This window comes from Notothenia rossii (genome assembly GCF_949606895.1).
Source record: "Notothenia rossii genome assembly, chromosome: 1".
NCBI classification, from domain to species: domain Eukaryota; kingdom Metazoa; phylum Chordata; class Actinopteri; order Perciformes; family Nototheniidae; genus Notothenia; species Notothenia rossii.
In genome coordinates this window covers 60,069,279-60,088,100 of record NC_136912.1, presented here as the reverse complement: position 1 = coordinate 60,088,100, position 18,822 = coordinate 60,069,279, and the positions used below count along the sequence as shown (strand labels likewise).

The window sequence follows — 18,822 nt, the reverse complement described above, 5'->3', positions numbered from 1 at the left end:
CGAAAGCTGACGAGACCTAGAATAACTGGAATAGGTAGGGTGGAGCTACATTTTTCTTTCGGACCAATGTTTGACAGGTTTTTACAATTTTGAGAGTAACCTACATTTTTATTGTTGCCTTCTTCTTCTGAAGAGTTGGAGGATTCCTCAGCACTGGAGGGGATCGTCTCAAAGTCGTCTGTGTCCATGGAAGGGTGACGCCGCTGGGCCCAACCTGCGGAGAATCAATGCAAATTATTAGCCACAAAATTGACTCAGAAACAAGAGGGATATCACTATTCCATTTGGAAGTTGACGTAGCTCCATTGACATTATAGCAATGTTGATGTGCATTTAGGTGGTCTTGCATCATCATGAAAGCTCGATGCATCTTATCGCAATAATTAAACCTCTAACCAAGCTTCTTGCACACAAAATGACTGCAATACTGATTCAAAAGACATGACCGACATATGATGAATCCCAATTTTCCAGGAAGTCAAAATGAAAGATCCATGATACACTTGTTGGGTTAAAATGTACTGGCAACAGGAGATAATATATAAAGCTGTGCAAGAATTGGCGAAGTACTGCACATATTTTGTAAATCTTCAGAAGCAGAAGTTTAGAGGCATTTACCAGAAAAGCTAATTATGACAACAAATTCAAGGCAACTATATTAGTGAAAGCAATGGTTACATTTAGAATTTATGTTGGATTTTAAAGTTTAGGAGTTATATAAAGTGGCCAAGCTGTTGGGTGGAGGCTGTTTGCCTTCTCTGGTTCACTGAGTGGGTAAAGTCTTCTACACTTTCAGTCAAAGCTTATTGCACAACGCCAGAAAACAGTTTGTTAGTAAATAATCACCAATCACTTTTGGTTCATCGCGTTTGAATTTGTCAAAGAAGACAAAAGTCAACGCATTGTTCTGAACATGGTGACCACAACCTCTCTTCAACCGTTCAGACATGCATTAGCTGCCTGGACGTAACCCTAGGGTTAGGGTTAGGTTTGTAACAGTAATATAGGTAACTCTGGATGTTACTGACAGACTATTGGCACAACCTGTTTGGAGTCATTTGATGATTACATGGTTAAGATAGACCTAGAGGTTGCATTCGAGCAAGATTTTTCGAGATCTATTTCTTTAAGATCAGTACGAGGCTAACATGCTGTAGAAATAAGTTAAACAAACACATCAGAAGGACACACTGATCTAAAAAAGACTGCTCAAAACCAAATTATTAACCAAAGCCAAACACAACGTTCTTCTCAACTTATCAAAACCGACAAGACAATTGACCTGCAGTTACCTGGTTGGGATGTGGATCTAGGGACAGTTGAAGTGGCGCTAGCAGCAGTAGCAGTGCTGCTAATAAGGCTCTGACGCTTCCTGACTGCAGCCATAGCACCACGCAAAGTATCTGGAGGGAAGCCAAATGCTTTATACCAATCCTTTACGTCATGATTGCCACTCAACATCGTCAAACAAAAATCAAAACGTGAGGCTACCGATAAAGTGGTGGGACTCAACTCATGCAGAAATCTACCAATAAGTCAATACACCTAAAAAACACCAAACCCCTCACCACACCAACACATTTGATCTTATCTTTCTTTGATGCTCATGCATTTGGAAACGACACGGCACAAATCACAACGCAAGTCAACACAGCAGGCAAGAAATGGAATTGAACAATCACATAAATACGTGCACACACACTACACACATCAAAAATAAAATAAAAATCTCACAAATACATTGTACCTTGTAAACCAAAGGAAACGCTAAAAGGCCCAGCATGCTCAGTGCCTGTACAGAAATATATCTTTGCATGTTCAAGTACCTTCATAACCAAATGGAGTGGGATCACTCTTTATCTCATGTCTTTTGCTCTTTATGCTAGCAGACAGGGGACCTGTCCAGGGAAGATAACATGCAACAAGAAGCTTTATTGGATGGTAAAAAAGGAGGCAGACACACAGCATTGCCCCAAAACCCCATTTGGACAATTATTGTAAAACACATTTAGATATGAAATGTGTAGCAATGAGCTTCCATCTGTTAGAGTAAACACTTTTTTATCGTTCAGAGTGTAAGTTTCATAAAAGGTTTGCTATGATTTTATTCATAGCAAAGAGTCTGAACTGCCATCTGGTACACAGCGTGTTTGCAGTTCAGTTTCCAGCTGTATTAGTGGTTTTATAAGATCTTTGCAGTTTGACTGTTCATCTCTATGTCTTACTAAGTGACCATCACAAGCTTTGGAAGACACAGATTGTCACAACTGTAAGCATCCCTATTCTCATTAGTTGTATTACTTATTAAGACGGATAAAGAAATCGTAAGCTGTATCATTTCTGAGAATTCTGGTGAAATATAATATTCTGTAGGTTGTGACTCCAATTGACCAAAATGAAAGCATAAATATGAACTATGAACTATTTTCCTTCTCGTTTGAAGCTGAAACTGATTAGATTTTTTTGAGGTAAAAAAAAATAATTATTCTTTCCTTTCCGTCCATATTTTCGTGATCAAGGCCAATTATCTTGATGAATTTATGCTACGTTATCAGTGTAATGCTTTTCTTATACTTACTCTAAAAGAAAAGTATCCTATATATTAGGTCATGAATGTTATTTACAAGGCTGAAATTAGGACAGAGATAAGATATGCATTGTAAATTAAAAGACACAAACATGTATGCATTGAAATCATATTTTTCCCTGTTATAAGTGCACATGTTGGACGGCAATTAAAATCAGAGGTCACTGCATGGAAGGAGAACAATTACAATAAATGCAGAGACCACACAGAGTGAAAATAGGTCAGAGAAAACTTGAATAGCTCTGTGCCGGTTCTTTTAATTCCTCCCCTGCCTCGGCCCTGTTGAAATGAACTTCTCATCTATATTCCTATAGTAAATTGCACTTCTACTGTCACTTTGAATGTCACCCGTTCCAAATGTCAGCTTATCAAAATTCTTATTTTCTTACCGTTGCTTTAAAAGAAAAAAATATATATGTCAACTCATTTGCAGCCTAATGTTTATTTTCATTCCCAGCAAAGGCTTGACTTTCTCTATGCATCTCATATATTCCAAGAGAGCAGTACATGGGCTGAAGGTAATAAGAAAATAGGGTTTTTCTTTATAAATGCACACACAATTTTCTCACTACAGGTTCAATGTGAGCGTGTGTTTTGGTCATGACTGACCTGAAGTCCAACAGAAACCATAATTATTCAAAACCTATATCCAAGAGATTTTAAAATGTATTTCAAGGTGCAATAGTTTGCCTTTAAATGCATAATTCTGACAACACGGATCTGTATAGACAGAGATAAAAAACAAAGAGGGTCTTATCATTAAGCCACCAAAACCTAATTATGAATGAATCAAAAACGCAAGCAAATATAGAAAAAAGAAAAACATGGCGGCAGGGAGACCGGTTGATAAATCAGGTACCTTTTGTGCGTCGTGCGGCGAAAGTGGAGGAGGAAGAGGAGGTTAGGGAGGAGGCGAGAGAGAAGCGACGGGTGACCTCTGCCTCCTTAGCAGCAGGAGCTATAGCCGGAGAGGGGTTAGGAGGGAGGAAAGGACGCCGAAGGAGACAAGGAAGGAAAGATAGAAGGAGGTAAAGGGAGGATAAATGAAGAAGCAGAGGAGCATGGTCAAAGAGATGGTGTTATAGATTTGAAATGAAAGAAAAAGAAAGGTGAGAGCATAAGGGAACAAAGGAAGGGAAGAGTTAGTAGCTTAACATCCGACTTCCTGACAACCACCTTCAGTATTTTTAACATTGTTTTAAAATCATTTAGAAAGAAGATTCTACAACATTTCATGCGAATGAAAAGAGGAAGCGGGACATGCATGAAATGATGTACTAATGTAATCATGTTTTTGACAAATAAAACTTAAGTTCAACTTTCTATTTCGATATGAGCCCTTAACCTCATCTCACGTTCTTCCTCAGTGGATGGAGTTTGTTTGGATATATATATATATATATATATATTGTAACGGAAACTACGGACATTACCACGATTAAAATTTACAAACTCCGTATCGAAGATCGAAGGAGACCATTTCATTTAATAGAAAAACTTCAGAAAAGTCAGTAAATGTTTTAGAGGGGTGAAAGAAAACTTGTTTTTTCTGTATTGAATTTATTGTTTTTTGATGTTTCATCCCAATCCTAGAATTTTAAGAATATGATGGAAGTGAAAGGATATTCCAAAACCCAATGTTTGCCCTACTCTGCATAAAACCAAAGAAAGCACTCTGAAAAGTTTTCATTGGATATATTTTTATATTCTTAAGACACATTCCTTTTGAGTTTTTTGAATGTCATTCGTAAATGTCATTGGTGTCCTTTGTTTTGAGGTGGCAGAATGAATCTGAGGGACAGATCAAACCTAGCTTTCACTTATTTTTAAGGAAGTTGTCCATCAATTGACATCAATGTCTGCCCCCTTGAATTGTAATGACTGGGGTTAAAGTTGCATGTTGAACTCCACCTGCTTTTCACCACTGAGTTGAAATGCTTTGTCACTGTAAAAAAACATCGATGTCACTGTGAGTCAAAGGACAGAGCACTGATCCAACATGTTGGGCTTATTGAGTCAAGCACTCCCATAAAAGGTCATTATATATACAGTAAGCCTGATTCCAATACAAGCCTATTCTCCTACTTTTAAAGTATAAAAAAGTCTACAACAGGAAATCTATTTCTATTTAAATAACATTTATAGTTTGAAACAAATCTCTACAATGCATCATTTTCACTTTCTTCATTCCTGGGTTCTGTGATCTCAATAGGGGCATGTTTGACTTGAAGAGTAACTGCACTGCTGTCACATGGAAAGCTGTAATTGGAATTAGCCCGTCCCCCTCCAAAAATGTTAATGCACCTCCAAATGTCAAGAGGGCTTCAATATTAGAGGGTGACATTTAGCGCTGTGCTGCGCCGCATCATTTAGCCTCGCCACTGCGTCACTACTGCCAGGACTCTGGCAGATTCTCCCTTTCTATCTCGCCTGCTGTCTCTGCAACAGCAGTCCATCCCTCTCATTCGGAAATCACAGGTTCCTTGTTGTAGTGCGGGCAGATGCAAAGGCTACTGACTTGAAGGGATAAAATATGAGCAAGTGTAGTAAAAGAATTTGTGGCCTTCATTATGCTGACACAACAGCGACATGCAGAAATGTATGTGACATTTGAAGATGAGAAAGACCACAGCAGTTATGTGAATGGAGCCTGGATGATGATGATGATGATGATTGATGATGATGAGTGGTGGTGATGATGATGATGATGATGATGATGATGATGATGATGATGATGATGATGATGATGATGATGATGATGATGATGAAAGCAGTCACAGACGAAGAGAACCAAGAAAGACTGTGCGGTTTATAGAGTGGTGCAGTTAAGACGTATTTTTGTATACCCGGGTTTAGATTAGGGTTAGGGTTAGTTAGCATCCAAGCGGTCCCTTGACAAAAGCAATGAAGACACCACTTTGAATATTATTGAAGCGTAAATGTAATCCCCAGAATGAAAATGCTAACGCAACCTATGAATGAAAAACATCACATTCACATGGCTGCGCATCACCACCGCTAAGCTAAAAGGCAGCTAATATTTGGCGTGCTGACGTTTAGTAGTCTTGTTTAGTCACTTGTTAGCAAACCTCAGTTTTTATGACAAATTAGAAACTTTGCACATTCATGAGTGGGTATTTACTAACGTGTTTTATATCGCAGAACAAAACCTGAAAATCTCTTATACTTGTTTTAACATCAGAAAAACTTTGACTTTGAGAAGAGAAAGCGGAAGCGGTAAATTGCTAACTAATTTCCAGTTTTAGGACTCATTCCTGCACCACTCTAATTGTGTTGACATATATCCCAGCGGTGGTGATGATGGTGATGCTCATGGTCATGATGAAGGTAGCATAAGTGAGCACTCAAAGTCTCACACTGCGCTGTTACCTGCTTGAAGAGACCTCCTGTTGGAAAGTCCCTGCAAGGTGAAGCGTTTCCTAGCGTTAGCAGCCAAGAGGCCTGATTGGCTGGCTGAAGCATCAACTGAGTGGGAGAGCAAGAGGGAGCAGGGCTTAGTTCAGGAGCGAGAGAAGAAGAGCAGGCTGGAGTGTTGTTAGGAAGTGTTCTTATATTGGTGTCAATGTGATACATGAGTTACAGTGCTGTCGAAACCTTAGCTTGTATGTTTGGTAATTTTTCATTCCACAAAATATGCCGAGATTTGCATGCTATGACTGAAGTAATGCACCTTGAGGCATAGGCAGACATTATAAATTACAAGTTGGTCATAAATCTCTATACATTCAGTTGTTTATATATTACCCTGGCATTCATTTCAGAGAATTTCCAATTACATTCAATTTAGCTGATGTTTTTACCCAAAGCTATTTACAAACACTTTAACACCATAGACATGCCTTACACTTCCAATGTCATCATGATTATGATTGGCAGGGTCTGCGGATCACACCACTGACCAGCTGATTGGTAGACAACAATTTGGCCCCTTAGCCACAGCGGTGGCAGGTCTAAGCAAATACTCTCATAATTTACAACATGGCAATATTTTATTGCAGTACAGCTTTCTGATTGATACTATAGGGAATGACTGTGTTTATGAGAGCTCTGGGCCTCTGTTGCATGGTGGAGTTAGCTTTCTAACGGCTCCTATTATTTCCGTCATCATCAGCGCACTGATAAGAGAGCAATAATACCACATGGAAAAAGATAATAATGATGTGGGAAGCATTATGGTGCAGTATATTATAACAACTAATTTCCCGATTTGATCCTCGTTTGTATAATTCAACGCATTAAGGTTTTGTGAGATTCAAATCTAGTCAAATCTAGAAATATTTAGATTCAGTTGGCTTCACACTTTCCAATGACATCATTACCTTCAGGTATGTGAGGTTCATCACTTAGAAATACAAGAGAAAAGGTGCTAAAGTTGCAATGAATAATTAAAGACCTAGCCAACACATTCACTGGTAAAACGTTTTGCAAATTGACCAGGGTCTGTTTTTCTGGAAACACAGTTTTCATTGTTTATGTGAAGTCATACTGTGCACTGAATCTAGAAATTAGGGTATTTTGTGCAGTGGCAGATGTGGCCCGAAATGTGTTGGTTTTATCTTTGTCAAAAGGACATTTTGCAATGGTACATATTTACAAGGTACACTCCCACTATATAGAAGATGAGGCATCTGAATGAGCTACAGATGTCAGAGCTACATTATCCACGACAGACGTCATAAAGCCTGGAGAGCAGAGGCTCTGACAGTCCAGTGCAGCGTCTGTCTGTCTGTGTGCGTGTGTGGCACAATCTTTGATTTGGATGTGTGGGCATGATTTTTTTCACTGTCACCGTGTCAGACCCCAAACAAAATGACTCGGCACTTACAGATATTCCACTTGTTGTAGTATATCAATATGCAGAGCACAGTTTTTTTTATCACGTTAAACGTTTCACATGCCTGGTACAAACCCACAAGCCAACACCTGTCTCTGTGTTTGTAGACTTGTATAACTCATGTTGTGGGGACTCACCTTCCGTCGTTTGTAGACATAATGCAATTCCCTTCAACTCACATTGAGGGAAAGGATTTGGTTTAATGTTAAGCTTTGGGTTAGGCCAGGGGTCGGCAACCCGCGGCCCTCGGGCCGCATGCAGCCCTTTAAGCCCTCTGCTCTGGCTCCCTTGAGTTTAGACAAAAATAAGAAGGAAATAAAATAAAAGTATTTGTAGGACTATTTATATTTTGTTGCATGGTTGAAAATGTTTCGTATCTTGTATTTTGAGGTGATACTGTGACACATAAATAAAAGACAAAACGGTTTTAATTAGGTCAACTAAAATATGCGTCACATCCTGCTACGGTCCCTTGCGAGCGCCTTTTCTTGGAGGCGAATAACCTGACCCCCGGCTCGATGAGCGAACTATGGATAAATCAAAGAAAAGTACCGGAGGAACACAGGATTTAATTTTGTGTGGACAGAGTTATATGCTTTCACAGCAAACAATGCTTGTTTACCGGTATGTTTGATATGTGGAGAGAAGTTGTCAAAGGTGCTGCAGCCTTTACGTGTCGAGGAACAACAAGGGAGAGGAAGACAGCTGACGATCTTCAGTCATAATTCAATGGGGTATGTCATTTATTTCAGAAAACACTTTTTGTTATATTCCATGGAATGCTCTTAACGTCCCGATAGCAATGAATATATTAAATGCAGATTTTGGAAGCGGTGTTTGGTACTCCAACTTCTGGCTCCCCTCAAAGTTCCCATGAAGCCCTCTGTACCGCGGATGTCAACGGGGGGGGGGGAGGTGCTAGTGGAGTAATGAAGCCCTCTGTATTGATGTCAACGGGGGGGGGGTGCTAGTTGAGTGCACGCGTCTCAAACAAGCCTAGTTTGTTTACAAAATTGCGGCGCAACTTGGTGGGCGGTACCCTGGAAAGAAATCTCTGCTTGAGAAATACAAGGTGTGGCGTGTGAGCGTGTGAATGGAGTGAAATGCGTGTGTCTCACGCCAAATGCGTGAGACTTGAGAGCTCTGTAAATGCTTTGACAATAAATACATAAACAAATTAATCTCTGGAAGCCGTAGCGCTGTAAAAAGCACGACCAATCATTTTAGCCGGCCGGGCTAAAATGATTGGATGGCCTACCTGCCTGTCAGCCTTCCATCTGTGCACAAACTTATCTCGTGCCCTCATTGGTCATGTGCGCGTTCGTGTGTGTTGGAGGAGGGGCTCTGTAAGAAAGTCTGAAGGAAGAGGCATATTTGTTCCGGTTGTGTATTTTCAAATTCTAGCGCACTCAAGCTGGTTTCTCCATTCTACCTACCCTACCTTTAACTCTTTTTAGGGTGCAGCTATATGTTTTATTTATTTCAAAGTGGGCCCATTTTAATAATATATTTTTTCCCTTCAAATGTGCAGATGACTCCTCAAGTGCTGTGTTTAATTTATTTTAAAGTAGGCCTGTGTATTATTTCTAATTCTCCTTATAGAAGTTCTTTGTTTCTTATTAGAGGTTAACAGTTTTATATAATGTAATAAATAGCCTAATAAATGCAAAAAAAATGTAGTTTTTGTCTGATATAACAATAAATACAACTTTATTAGCTATCAAGCTATGAAATATGTTTTGCGGCTCCAGACAAAAAAATGTTTTGGAAAAAGGAGCAAAATGGCTCTTTTGGTCAAAAAGGTTGCAGACCCCTGGGTTAGGCCTTCTAAGTCTATTGAAACAAGATGCTTTTGCTATTTGCTCAGTGTGTGTGTGTGTGTGTGTGTGTGTGTGTGTGTGTGTGTGTGTGTGTGTGTGTGTGTGTGTGTGTGTGTGTGTGTGTGTGTGTGTGTGTGTGTGTGTGTGTGTGTGTGTGTGTGTGTGTGTGTGTGTGGAAAGGCTGTCCTGCTATCCCTGACTGGTTTTGACTATGTGTGCGAAGGGTTGATAAGTGTGTTTGAGATTGTGTGTGTTTGCAGAAGAACAGGAAACAAGAGTGTATGAAGAGTTTATTTAGTTTGGAGTCTGTTCTAAGGTATGTAGCTCTTACCTCTCTTCTGCCTCATGTTAGGGCTGGGGTTGGATCTCCTGAAGCCTGGCTCTGGACTTGATGAATCCGACTGTCTCAGTGCCTTCTTGTAGACATTCCTGGAGTACATGGAGTAGAAGGACAAGGAACATTGAACCAGATATCTGGTATACCAAGTTCTAAAGATTTTCTTTTGGATGAAATTGCTGAATCATAATGACTCTTACTTAATTTACACAATCCAATCAATTCCCTTTCCTATATTGAATGATCGGATAAGCATAATTGAGATCCAGTGCAAAACCTATGTAATGGTACTTTTTTAAACTCTCTTTGGTGAGAGTGTGGATGTTGGGGGCTCACCTCATCGGGGCCCCAGAGATGTTGTGCTGGCTTGCTTCTGTGAACAGAAGAAAGACATTAGATTTAATTGTGACATTGTTCCTTCAGTACCTCAACAGTGGTCCATAACCCTAACCCTACTCATACAGAATTATTTTTGGTGACCGTTTTCTGATCTGCTGCCTTGATGACTGAGGTCTTAACTATACGAACCTAGAATGCCTTATGCAACATTTCCAACTGCATTGTGATCCACTTCATTACATCTTTGGTACCAAGTGCTTTTTATCTGTTTGATTACCCACTGTGAATGGGGACCTGACAATGGCAAGTAAAAGAAACATCTTAAATGGGGCACTAACCCTAACTCTAGCCTTAATCCTTGCTTTGCCACCACAACATTGGCTCAGGGTAAATGGGTGTCTACCAATTGGAGGATCAATTGTTCAATCACTAGCCCCTAGTCAACAATATAAGATACCCAAATGCTCCTGTAGGTATGTAGACAGTATTGAAGTGTATGTAAGTTGTTTCATACAAAAGTGTCAGCTATATGTTTACTTTGTCAAGTGTATGGCGTAGGGTTCAAGAAGATGTTGATGATTCTCTCTGACCAATAAGTGTTCTGCAAAGATTTACCCCCACCTTCTAGTATCGGCTAAGCTTCTTTGGGAACCTGGACCGGTCCTGTTAAAATGCTTCGCTGTACAGGACATGAAGGATACTGGACAGAATAGTAGCTTTGTTCAAGGTGAGTCCTCGTAAAAGACAAAGCTATTTAAATAATAAGGAAGAAGAACCAATACTGGGCAGGATACAAAAAGATCGAACGTATATCATTGTATTTCTGATAGGCTGTTCCCTCTGGAGACATATTTACACCAAAAGCTTCTCTGGCCTTTCACATCATGTGCAATTCTAACATTTCTGCATTATCTCCATGCATAAAATTGCCCAAACTGCTGCGTCAACTCCGTAACCTGCTTTTATTGGCCTGATAGAAATCACTTTGTGTTGCTATAAAAAAAGAAAGAAAAATCCACACACTGAAGTCATTGGGGTTACAGCTTCATATCTAAACAAGCGACTTCATAAATGCAAAGTTAACAAATGTGGCCTGCCACAGGATTCTGCTGTGTGACAAGAAATCTGTGGAGAAGAATCTCGTAAAGAAACTGCAGCGAGGCACAGCCTTGGCCAAATGCATTGCTCACATAAGTGAAATACCAAGCTCTGAATGATCTCGCTTGTCACCTCCCATTTCCAGTAACCAATGAACCTGTCGCACAAATGCAGACTCAGCATGGAGCCATTCCACATGCTCCAAATATTGTATTCAGCAAAATGGAGATATTTTTTTCATCATGGATCTAACAATGTTTTATTCATAAAGGCTGAGCACATCGAGGTGTGTGCAGGCCAAAAGCAGTATGAGCAGAGAGCATGGGGAGTGAAACCAAAGTCTATTCTTTTCAAATGAGTGAACAGCATTTACACATCTTGCAGTTCATTCAAATACACATCACTTTATTCCCTTTGCTAGTTCCCTCTACACTTACTGATATATATACATATATATATATATATATATATATATATATATATATACACACATATATATATATATATATATATATATACTGTACTGTCTTCATCACATTCTTAGATCCCAGTCAAGAGTGAAGGATCTTTCTTGACTTTGGAAATAGCTTATAATCTAAAGTATACACCGTCATTTGACTAACAAATAGAAAATGATGTGGTTGAAAGTCCAGAAAAAGCTTGACCTTGATTCTAAATTACTTTTGTCAAAACAGCATTTAGGCTGTGTATTGTACCCCATCTCTTCCTCTTGTCTCCTCACATTCACACTTCCTCTCCTCCTCTTTCTGAAAGGAGTAGGCCTACGGCTCCTCTTCGTCCTACTTCTCTTCACCCTTCTCTCTCAAGCCTCCTTCATTCCCCTTGTGCTGCCTCTCAGCCTCCATCCTGAATAATCTCTTTCCTCTCTGTCCATCTCTTATTCTCCCTCCACCCATCATCCCTCATCCTCGTCTTGTCTCTTCCCATCACTTTCAATCTCCTCCCTCTCCTTTCCCCACACCAATTCATTCTCTCTTACCTAGACCCTCCTCACATGGAGTCAGAGGTGTGTGTGACACACACACACACACACACACACACACACACACACACACACACACACACACACACACACACACACACACACACACACACACACACACACACACACACACACACACACACACACACACACACACACACACACACACACACACACACACACACACACACACACACACACACACACACACAGTGTGCGGCTCACGTTGGGGGGGTTCTGCTGTTAGTCAGGCAACAGAGTGGAACTGTTGACGACGGTGCTTACTGGTACAGAGGGGGGGCAGGAGAGGTGGTAAAACAGGAAGGTGGGGGGGGGGGGGCCAGTGGACACACAGGCAGCGAGTAAGTGTGCGGTACTGTATGTATGTAAGTGCATGTTTGAGCCTTTGTATGCTTGTGAGTATTACGAATTGTCCTGACATGGCTTAAAGTATTATTAAGACTTTTATGATGGTTTAAACTGTTGATTAGGGCCATACAATTAATCAACGTTAAATCGTTATGCAATATGGATGAGTGCAATAACAAAAATGTTAATGCAAAGAAAAAATATGTGAACATATTTGTATATAGTATGGTGCTTCAAAGAAGTCCCGGCATAATGGTATTCTACATACTTAAAAATCCTTTTTATGTAAAGATCCTCTTGTAAAATAACCACAATATCATTTATTTAATTTTTTTCAATGAAATGTGAATTATGTTGAATTTTCCCCCTCACAAAACGCAAATGATATCGCAATTGCAATATGAGTCAATATTATTGTGTATAGGTTATCTTTCAAAATCGCCGAGCCCTACTGTTGATATGTTACATGATATGACACTAGTTTTCATCAATTGTTTTTAACTCTTAAAATGAAGCAGTCCTGACTAAATATTGTGATGCATTGTCAGCTACAACCTGGTCATAAAACTGTGAACATGTTTGAATGTCGCAAATTAAAATGTGTTTTCTGTGTAAGTAGTACAGACAGTATTGAAAAGAGGATGTTTCCCTGACTTGGTAGTGTGAGAGAGGATGACGAGCTTATCAGCAGACTGCAGGGAGGGATGACTTGTAGATGTGCTGATAAATACTGAACATTTTCATGATAACAGGAAGCAATTGAGTTGTAATGATAGCAGAAAATCAAACAGTAAAAGAGTCAAATCACTTTTTAGTATGTTTTTTAAACATGACCAGCACACTGTCTGGGGAATTGTGTTAGTGTGTCACAATTGTAACGTTTGTAGACCACTTTAAAACATGTCTTTACCTTCCATAGTCCAATGAACTAATTTCACAGCGTAAAAGATATATAGGCTCACTTGTTTTGTCATTAGACTACAATGACAAAGCACCAGGGGAGGCAGCTATCACATCCACTTACTATAACAAAGCTGGGGCTGGCTAAAGCCGCTAACCCTCTACGTTAGCTAGCTTTAGCCACAAAATATAAGCCTCTAAATAAATAGGAGTTTTATACGGAGCCCCTAAGGGGACATGAAAAAAAACGGTGGACATAGTAGTGGCCCACTTTGGTACCGGCCCATTGGGATTCGTCCCGATGGCCAGTCCGCCACTGGGTGTGTGTGTGTGTGTGTGTGTGTGTGTGTGTGTGTGTGTGTGTGTGTGTGTGTGTGTGTGTGTGTGTGTGTGTGTGTGTGTGTGGGGGGGGGGGGAGTGTTTAAACAGCTGCGGGCAGCAGGTACTCTGAGAGTCACGGACATTAATTCATAGATCAAAGCAGACTGGTTTACAGACTCTCCTGTTTTGTCAATCCGGTGCTTAAACCAAAATATATCTCAAATAATGTATGCACTGTCATTTCCCCACGTAAACATAACAGTCTGCAATGAAATGGTTGTCTCCTGTGTGTTCCACTTCCTCCTTGGTGCATCGGTAACTTTTTGAGAGAAAAAAAATAAAGTCAGGATAACGGGTTCGTTTCTCCTGCGCACGAGAAACGAACCCGTTTTCCTGACTTTATTTTTTTTCTCTCTTTTTTTTTTCCATGTCCCTTTAGGGGCTCCGTACTTTTACAACTAAGTCAAGCTAAATTGTAAGTAAGGTAAGAAAAGTTAAAGGCCCCATGTCATGCTGTTCTGGTTATTACCCGTCCCCTTGTGTGTTGTGAAGGTTTTTCTGCATGTAAACGGTCTGCAGAGTCATCAATGCTGCCCCATTGCCCTATTGGTCCAAATTGACCAATCCACGGACTTCCTCACACACACTCAATCTTTCCTCAGCTGCAGCTCCACCCACACCGATTTCTCCTCCCTGAGACGGCGGGACGCGGCGAGGCTGTGTTTCGTTGTGTCTCGCTGTCTCGATTGCTGTGTATGAATGGCGTGTGAATGGGTGAATGATGATGTGTAAATGTAAAGCGCTTTCAGAGGTTGTAAAGAGTGGACAAAGCACTATATATAAACTCCAAAAGTCCATTGGTCATTGTGCAACCTTCCAACTAAATGGTGAATTAAAGCTAGCTCTATGGGCTTCCAACCCAGTCTCACGGCATTTCGTGTAATAGTCACGAAATACATTTAATCTATTGATTCGTGTTCAACAACACAATTTTCCCATTTATTTCCTGTCACACAGAACGATTTTAAAAGCAAAGTATTTCTATTGGTAGTATGTTTCGTGCCTGCGCCACGTCTTTTTGTCCGATCGGGTCTTGGAAGACCAGAAGCTGTGTGGTTCATAAAAACATTTTCTTTATCAATATCAAGCCAAGATTATTGTTTTTATTTTAAATTGTATAATGTCTGACCTTTTTTGCCATCAACAAGGAAAAGAAAAAGTTTTTTTCCTTCTAATTTGTTATTATTTGGCATCGTCTCTAACCTTTAACTAAATAAAAAATAGGGGGCATTGGAAGACGAGTTTGTGTGTGTGTTCGTGTATACCTCTGCACGCCTCGAGTTGGCCTGTAAGAACTTTACGAATCTCCAACACCCAATTGTTTTTCACATCCATGGAAGGAGCCTGCGGAGGAAACACACACACACACACACACACACACACACACACACACACACACACACACACACACACACACACACACACACACACACACACACACACACACACACACACACACACACACACACACACACACACACACACACACACACACACACACACACACACACACACACACACACACACACACACACACACACACACACACACACACACACACACACACACACACACACACACACACACTTTTTTAAACCTCCTGCAGTTTTTCTGTGTTGCTGTGCGGTACAACACTGCCTCCAAGAGGACGACCGTGGAAAAGATCACTGAATGCCTCCAAAAATTATATATATAATATTAATCTTTATATATATATATATAATAAAGTGTACATGTATGTCCCCTCAGTTTAAATATTATTTTCATAAAACACATAATATCTTAATCATATATATTTGATTTCCTCTTGTACAATACATGTATTCTTTATAAAATGAACACGATATTACATTAGACATTAGTATACACAGCAAAGGACATACTCCTTCTTTTCTCATTATTTTTTCCAATATTCTATATATGGATTTGAACAACCCCTCTGTAAAAGTACAGAAGCATTATCAACAAAAAATACTTCAAGTATCAAAAGTAAAAGTATTTATTCTGCAGTAAAATGTTCCCTCTGGGACATCAATGATTATATTACACATTTTACAGATTTGTAATACTGGTGCATCAATATATAAGAATGATTTAACTTTCTGAGCAACTCCAGGTGGAGTGGACCTAGTCATGAGAAGCTACTCAGATAGATTCCAACCTAGGGGTCTGGTCCCCTTCACAGGGTCACTAGATAAGTCTAAGGGATTGTGAGATGATAATATAGAAAAGTATTAAAAACAATGTGCTGCTTCATAAGTCTACATTTTGATTTGATTCTAATCTTTGTTGTTTTTTGTTAAACATCAACATACCTGTATGATGTAAACCTCTTCTCTGTTGTTGTACCACACCTCAAACTTCTTGATGTCGCCTTTCACGTTCTCTGTGATCCCCACTGCACTCATCTGGACAGGAAGCAGAGCAGAGACACCGTGAGATGCCACAATGACTCAACATTTACAAAATAAACTCATTCCATAGACCCGCAGAAACCAACCAACTGGCACTTTCCTGAATTACTAACAATCTACATCACTATTACCCCTTTTCCACGGAGTCGGTTATAGGGCTGGTTCGATGCCTGTGCGCTAACCAGTTGTTCTTGTCTTGCCTGGCTGGCACACATTTATAGATGAGTAAGGAGTTTTAAACTTCAATTAAACACACCAAAGTGCTATATAGCTTGATGTGTCTCACGTTGGCATTGCAGCAATGGAAACGGTAACGTAATGACGTAGCTCCTCTCCTCCTTTGCAATTGTACCAAGTACCTACAGATGTAGCAATTATTTACGGGCGCTCCCTCCTTGATCAGACCTCTCTGGTGGGTTGTGCCAGTGGTCCCCCATTCAGGGGTTCAACCAACCAAAAAAGCCCCGGCACAGAACAAGAAGCTACATTTCACCAAAGAAGGGTTTATGTGTATTAATGGGACACTGAAAATTGTCCCAAACTAATGCAGTTTGTATTCTATTTCCTCATTTAGTTAAAAAAAAGTCCCATTAAAGATTGATGTCTCCAAAACTCTTTCTGTGTATTACAAACAGGTTGAACAGGTTACTTGCAATAGTCAATAATCAGTCTTTTCATCATATTTGTTAAAAAATATATTTAGACCAAAAACAGGCTAGGAATAGTATGTCAAATTTGTAATGCTAAATCTATATTATTTTCTCACATGATATAGAATGAGAAAAACACAGTTTGTATCCATTGTGTATGAATGCTTCAGCTCTTCAGACCAACATAGTAAGATGTGAGCATGTTCCTAATTGTGTTGGTATGCAGCCTAGGTCTGCTCTGTTTAATAAAGCAAATCTGCCACTTTTATATTGTAATTTTTTTTTAATTAAAGCAGTCTTTAATTGTTTGTCCTAAACATAGCAATATATGCTTTTGAAATGTAACATGTCTTTGAATAAATAACAGTAGGCTATACAGTTTATATTGTGTATCACCTTTAACTTGAAAATACATAGATGTGTTTTTTTGATCTATAAAATAAATAAATAGACACACAGACACTTTATCAATCCCAAATGGGGCAATTATTTTACAGCAGCAGTGTGTTCAGGCATTAAAATATGTAAAGTTGGAATGAAGTATAATCTACACAACACAATTGTAATGCACAGCAATCCATAAGAGAAGTCCGATATGTTCATGAAAACTCCCCAGGAGGCACCGACACTAACGTGGCCGAGTGGACTCCGGAGTTTGCTGCATGATCTGTGGTGTAGTGGGCTGTCACTCAAAAACTGAGTAGCCAATGGGGACACCCCTGAAAGTCCCGCCAACCTGGGACGTTTGTGTCAGAATCGAGGGGGAAAATGAGGGAGCTGCAGCGATAGCAAAAGTCTGATCATTGAGAAAGAAGCAAAGAGAACTGCAAACAAAAATACTTATAGTTTACATGATTAAACAAATTATTTTTTTGCGACTTATAGTTTTATTTTTTAAATTAAATTTATTCTGCTTGACTCAGTTTTTTTCTTCTCTTAAAGGGGACCTATCATGCTATATTTTAAACATATATTGTAGGGCCATACCTATACAAAACATGTCTGTGAAGTTTTTTTTAACAAAGCAATTTTAATAACAGTTCACCCATTGTAGCCATCCCTCATACTGCTCAAACCCCTCTTTTGAAGCCCTGGTTGCGTTCGGATAGTTTAAAAATCAGCTCCTGAGTTCTAACCCTATCTCCTATTCCTTGACCTCTGAGTGAAACGTCACGGGGTTAAGGGATAGTGGATAGGAGAATTCAAAAGGACTTAGGGGAAGAGAATGCGGTACTTTAGAGCAGGGCTTTTCAAAGTGTGGGTAGGTGAGCCTCCCCTCAGAGAACATAAGAACAGCCGCACCCCCCCTCCCAATTATTATTGCTGTTATTATTATTATTATTATTATTGTTGTTGTTGCTATAATGCAGGGATATTCAATTGCATTTCAAAGAGGTCCAGTAAGAGAAAATGTAATTAAATGCTCTGTTTTCGCTGTCGACCTTCCGCCATTTGAAATTACTCTGACTGTTTCTCTCCTCTTGTCGTGTCTCTGTGTGTGTTTGAATCTATCGTGCTGACTGCACCGATTTGATTGGCTGAGTAGCGTCACCTCCTTAAAACATTAAACAATAACTTTTTTAAACCTTTTTATTTTTATGTTTTAAACATATTGTATAAAACTCCCCCACTACTTGGACTATTCCTTGCACCCTTATAGAATAAGCCCGAATGGTCTCAACCATATCGCATCAGTAACGTGCACTTGTTATTATAACAAGATCGCAAGGACGCTGGTAGCGATCGGAAAATTGAGTGTTGTTCAGTTTGTGTGTTGTGGAACATGCGTGTCCGTGCATGAAAATATACCACACGCCCACAACAATTGCATGTTCAATTCACTACCCTGGAAGTTAATAGTTGTTAAAGTTGGAACAGCCTGTGGACAGCTGTTCTTCCTTGCATGTCAGTCGCCGACACCTTCTTACAGAGGACAGGCACATCTAGCTGCAGCACGACCCGTATATTTCCGCACGCCGTGTTCTCAAGACATATTTTTTTTAACATTTTCAACATGGTGGATAAATCCTTATATGCTCCCGGCAACACACTGAACGTCAACTTTGCCT

The 18,822-nt window shown here is 39.7% G+C and overlaps 1 protein-coding gene across 1 annotated transcript in view; it reads right to left on the bottom strand.

Annotated features, from left to right (window-relative positions):
• Window positions 1-18,822, bottom strand: part of mcf2l2 (MCF.2 cell line derived transforming sequence-like 2) — a 153,961-nt gene that overhangs the window by 11,543 nt on the left and 123,596 nt on the right. The window contains exons 22-30 of the mRNA XM_079650069.1: window positions 16,005-16,097; window positions 14,955-15,033; window positions 9,936-9,972; window positions 9,594-9,691; window positions 5,978-6,073; window positions 3,447-3,545; window positions 1,827-1,898; window positions 1,293-1,403; window positions 105-214 (exon numbers count right to left, since the gene is read on the bottom strand). Of these exons, the coding sequence (XP_079506195.1) occupies window positions 105-214; window positions 1,293-1,403; window positions 1,827-1,898; window positions 3,447-3,545; window positions 5,978-6,073; window positions 9,594-9,691; window positions 9,936-9,972; window positions 14,955-15,033; window positions 16,005-16,097 (795 nt within the window). The remainder of the gene's footprint in view (window positions 1-104; window positions 215-1,292; window positions 1,404-1,826; window positions 1,899-3,446; window positions 3,546-5,977; window positions 6,074-9,593; window positions 9,692-9,935; window positions 9,973-14,954; window positions 15,034-16,004; window positions 16,098-18,822) is intronic.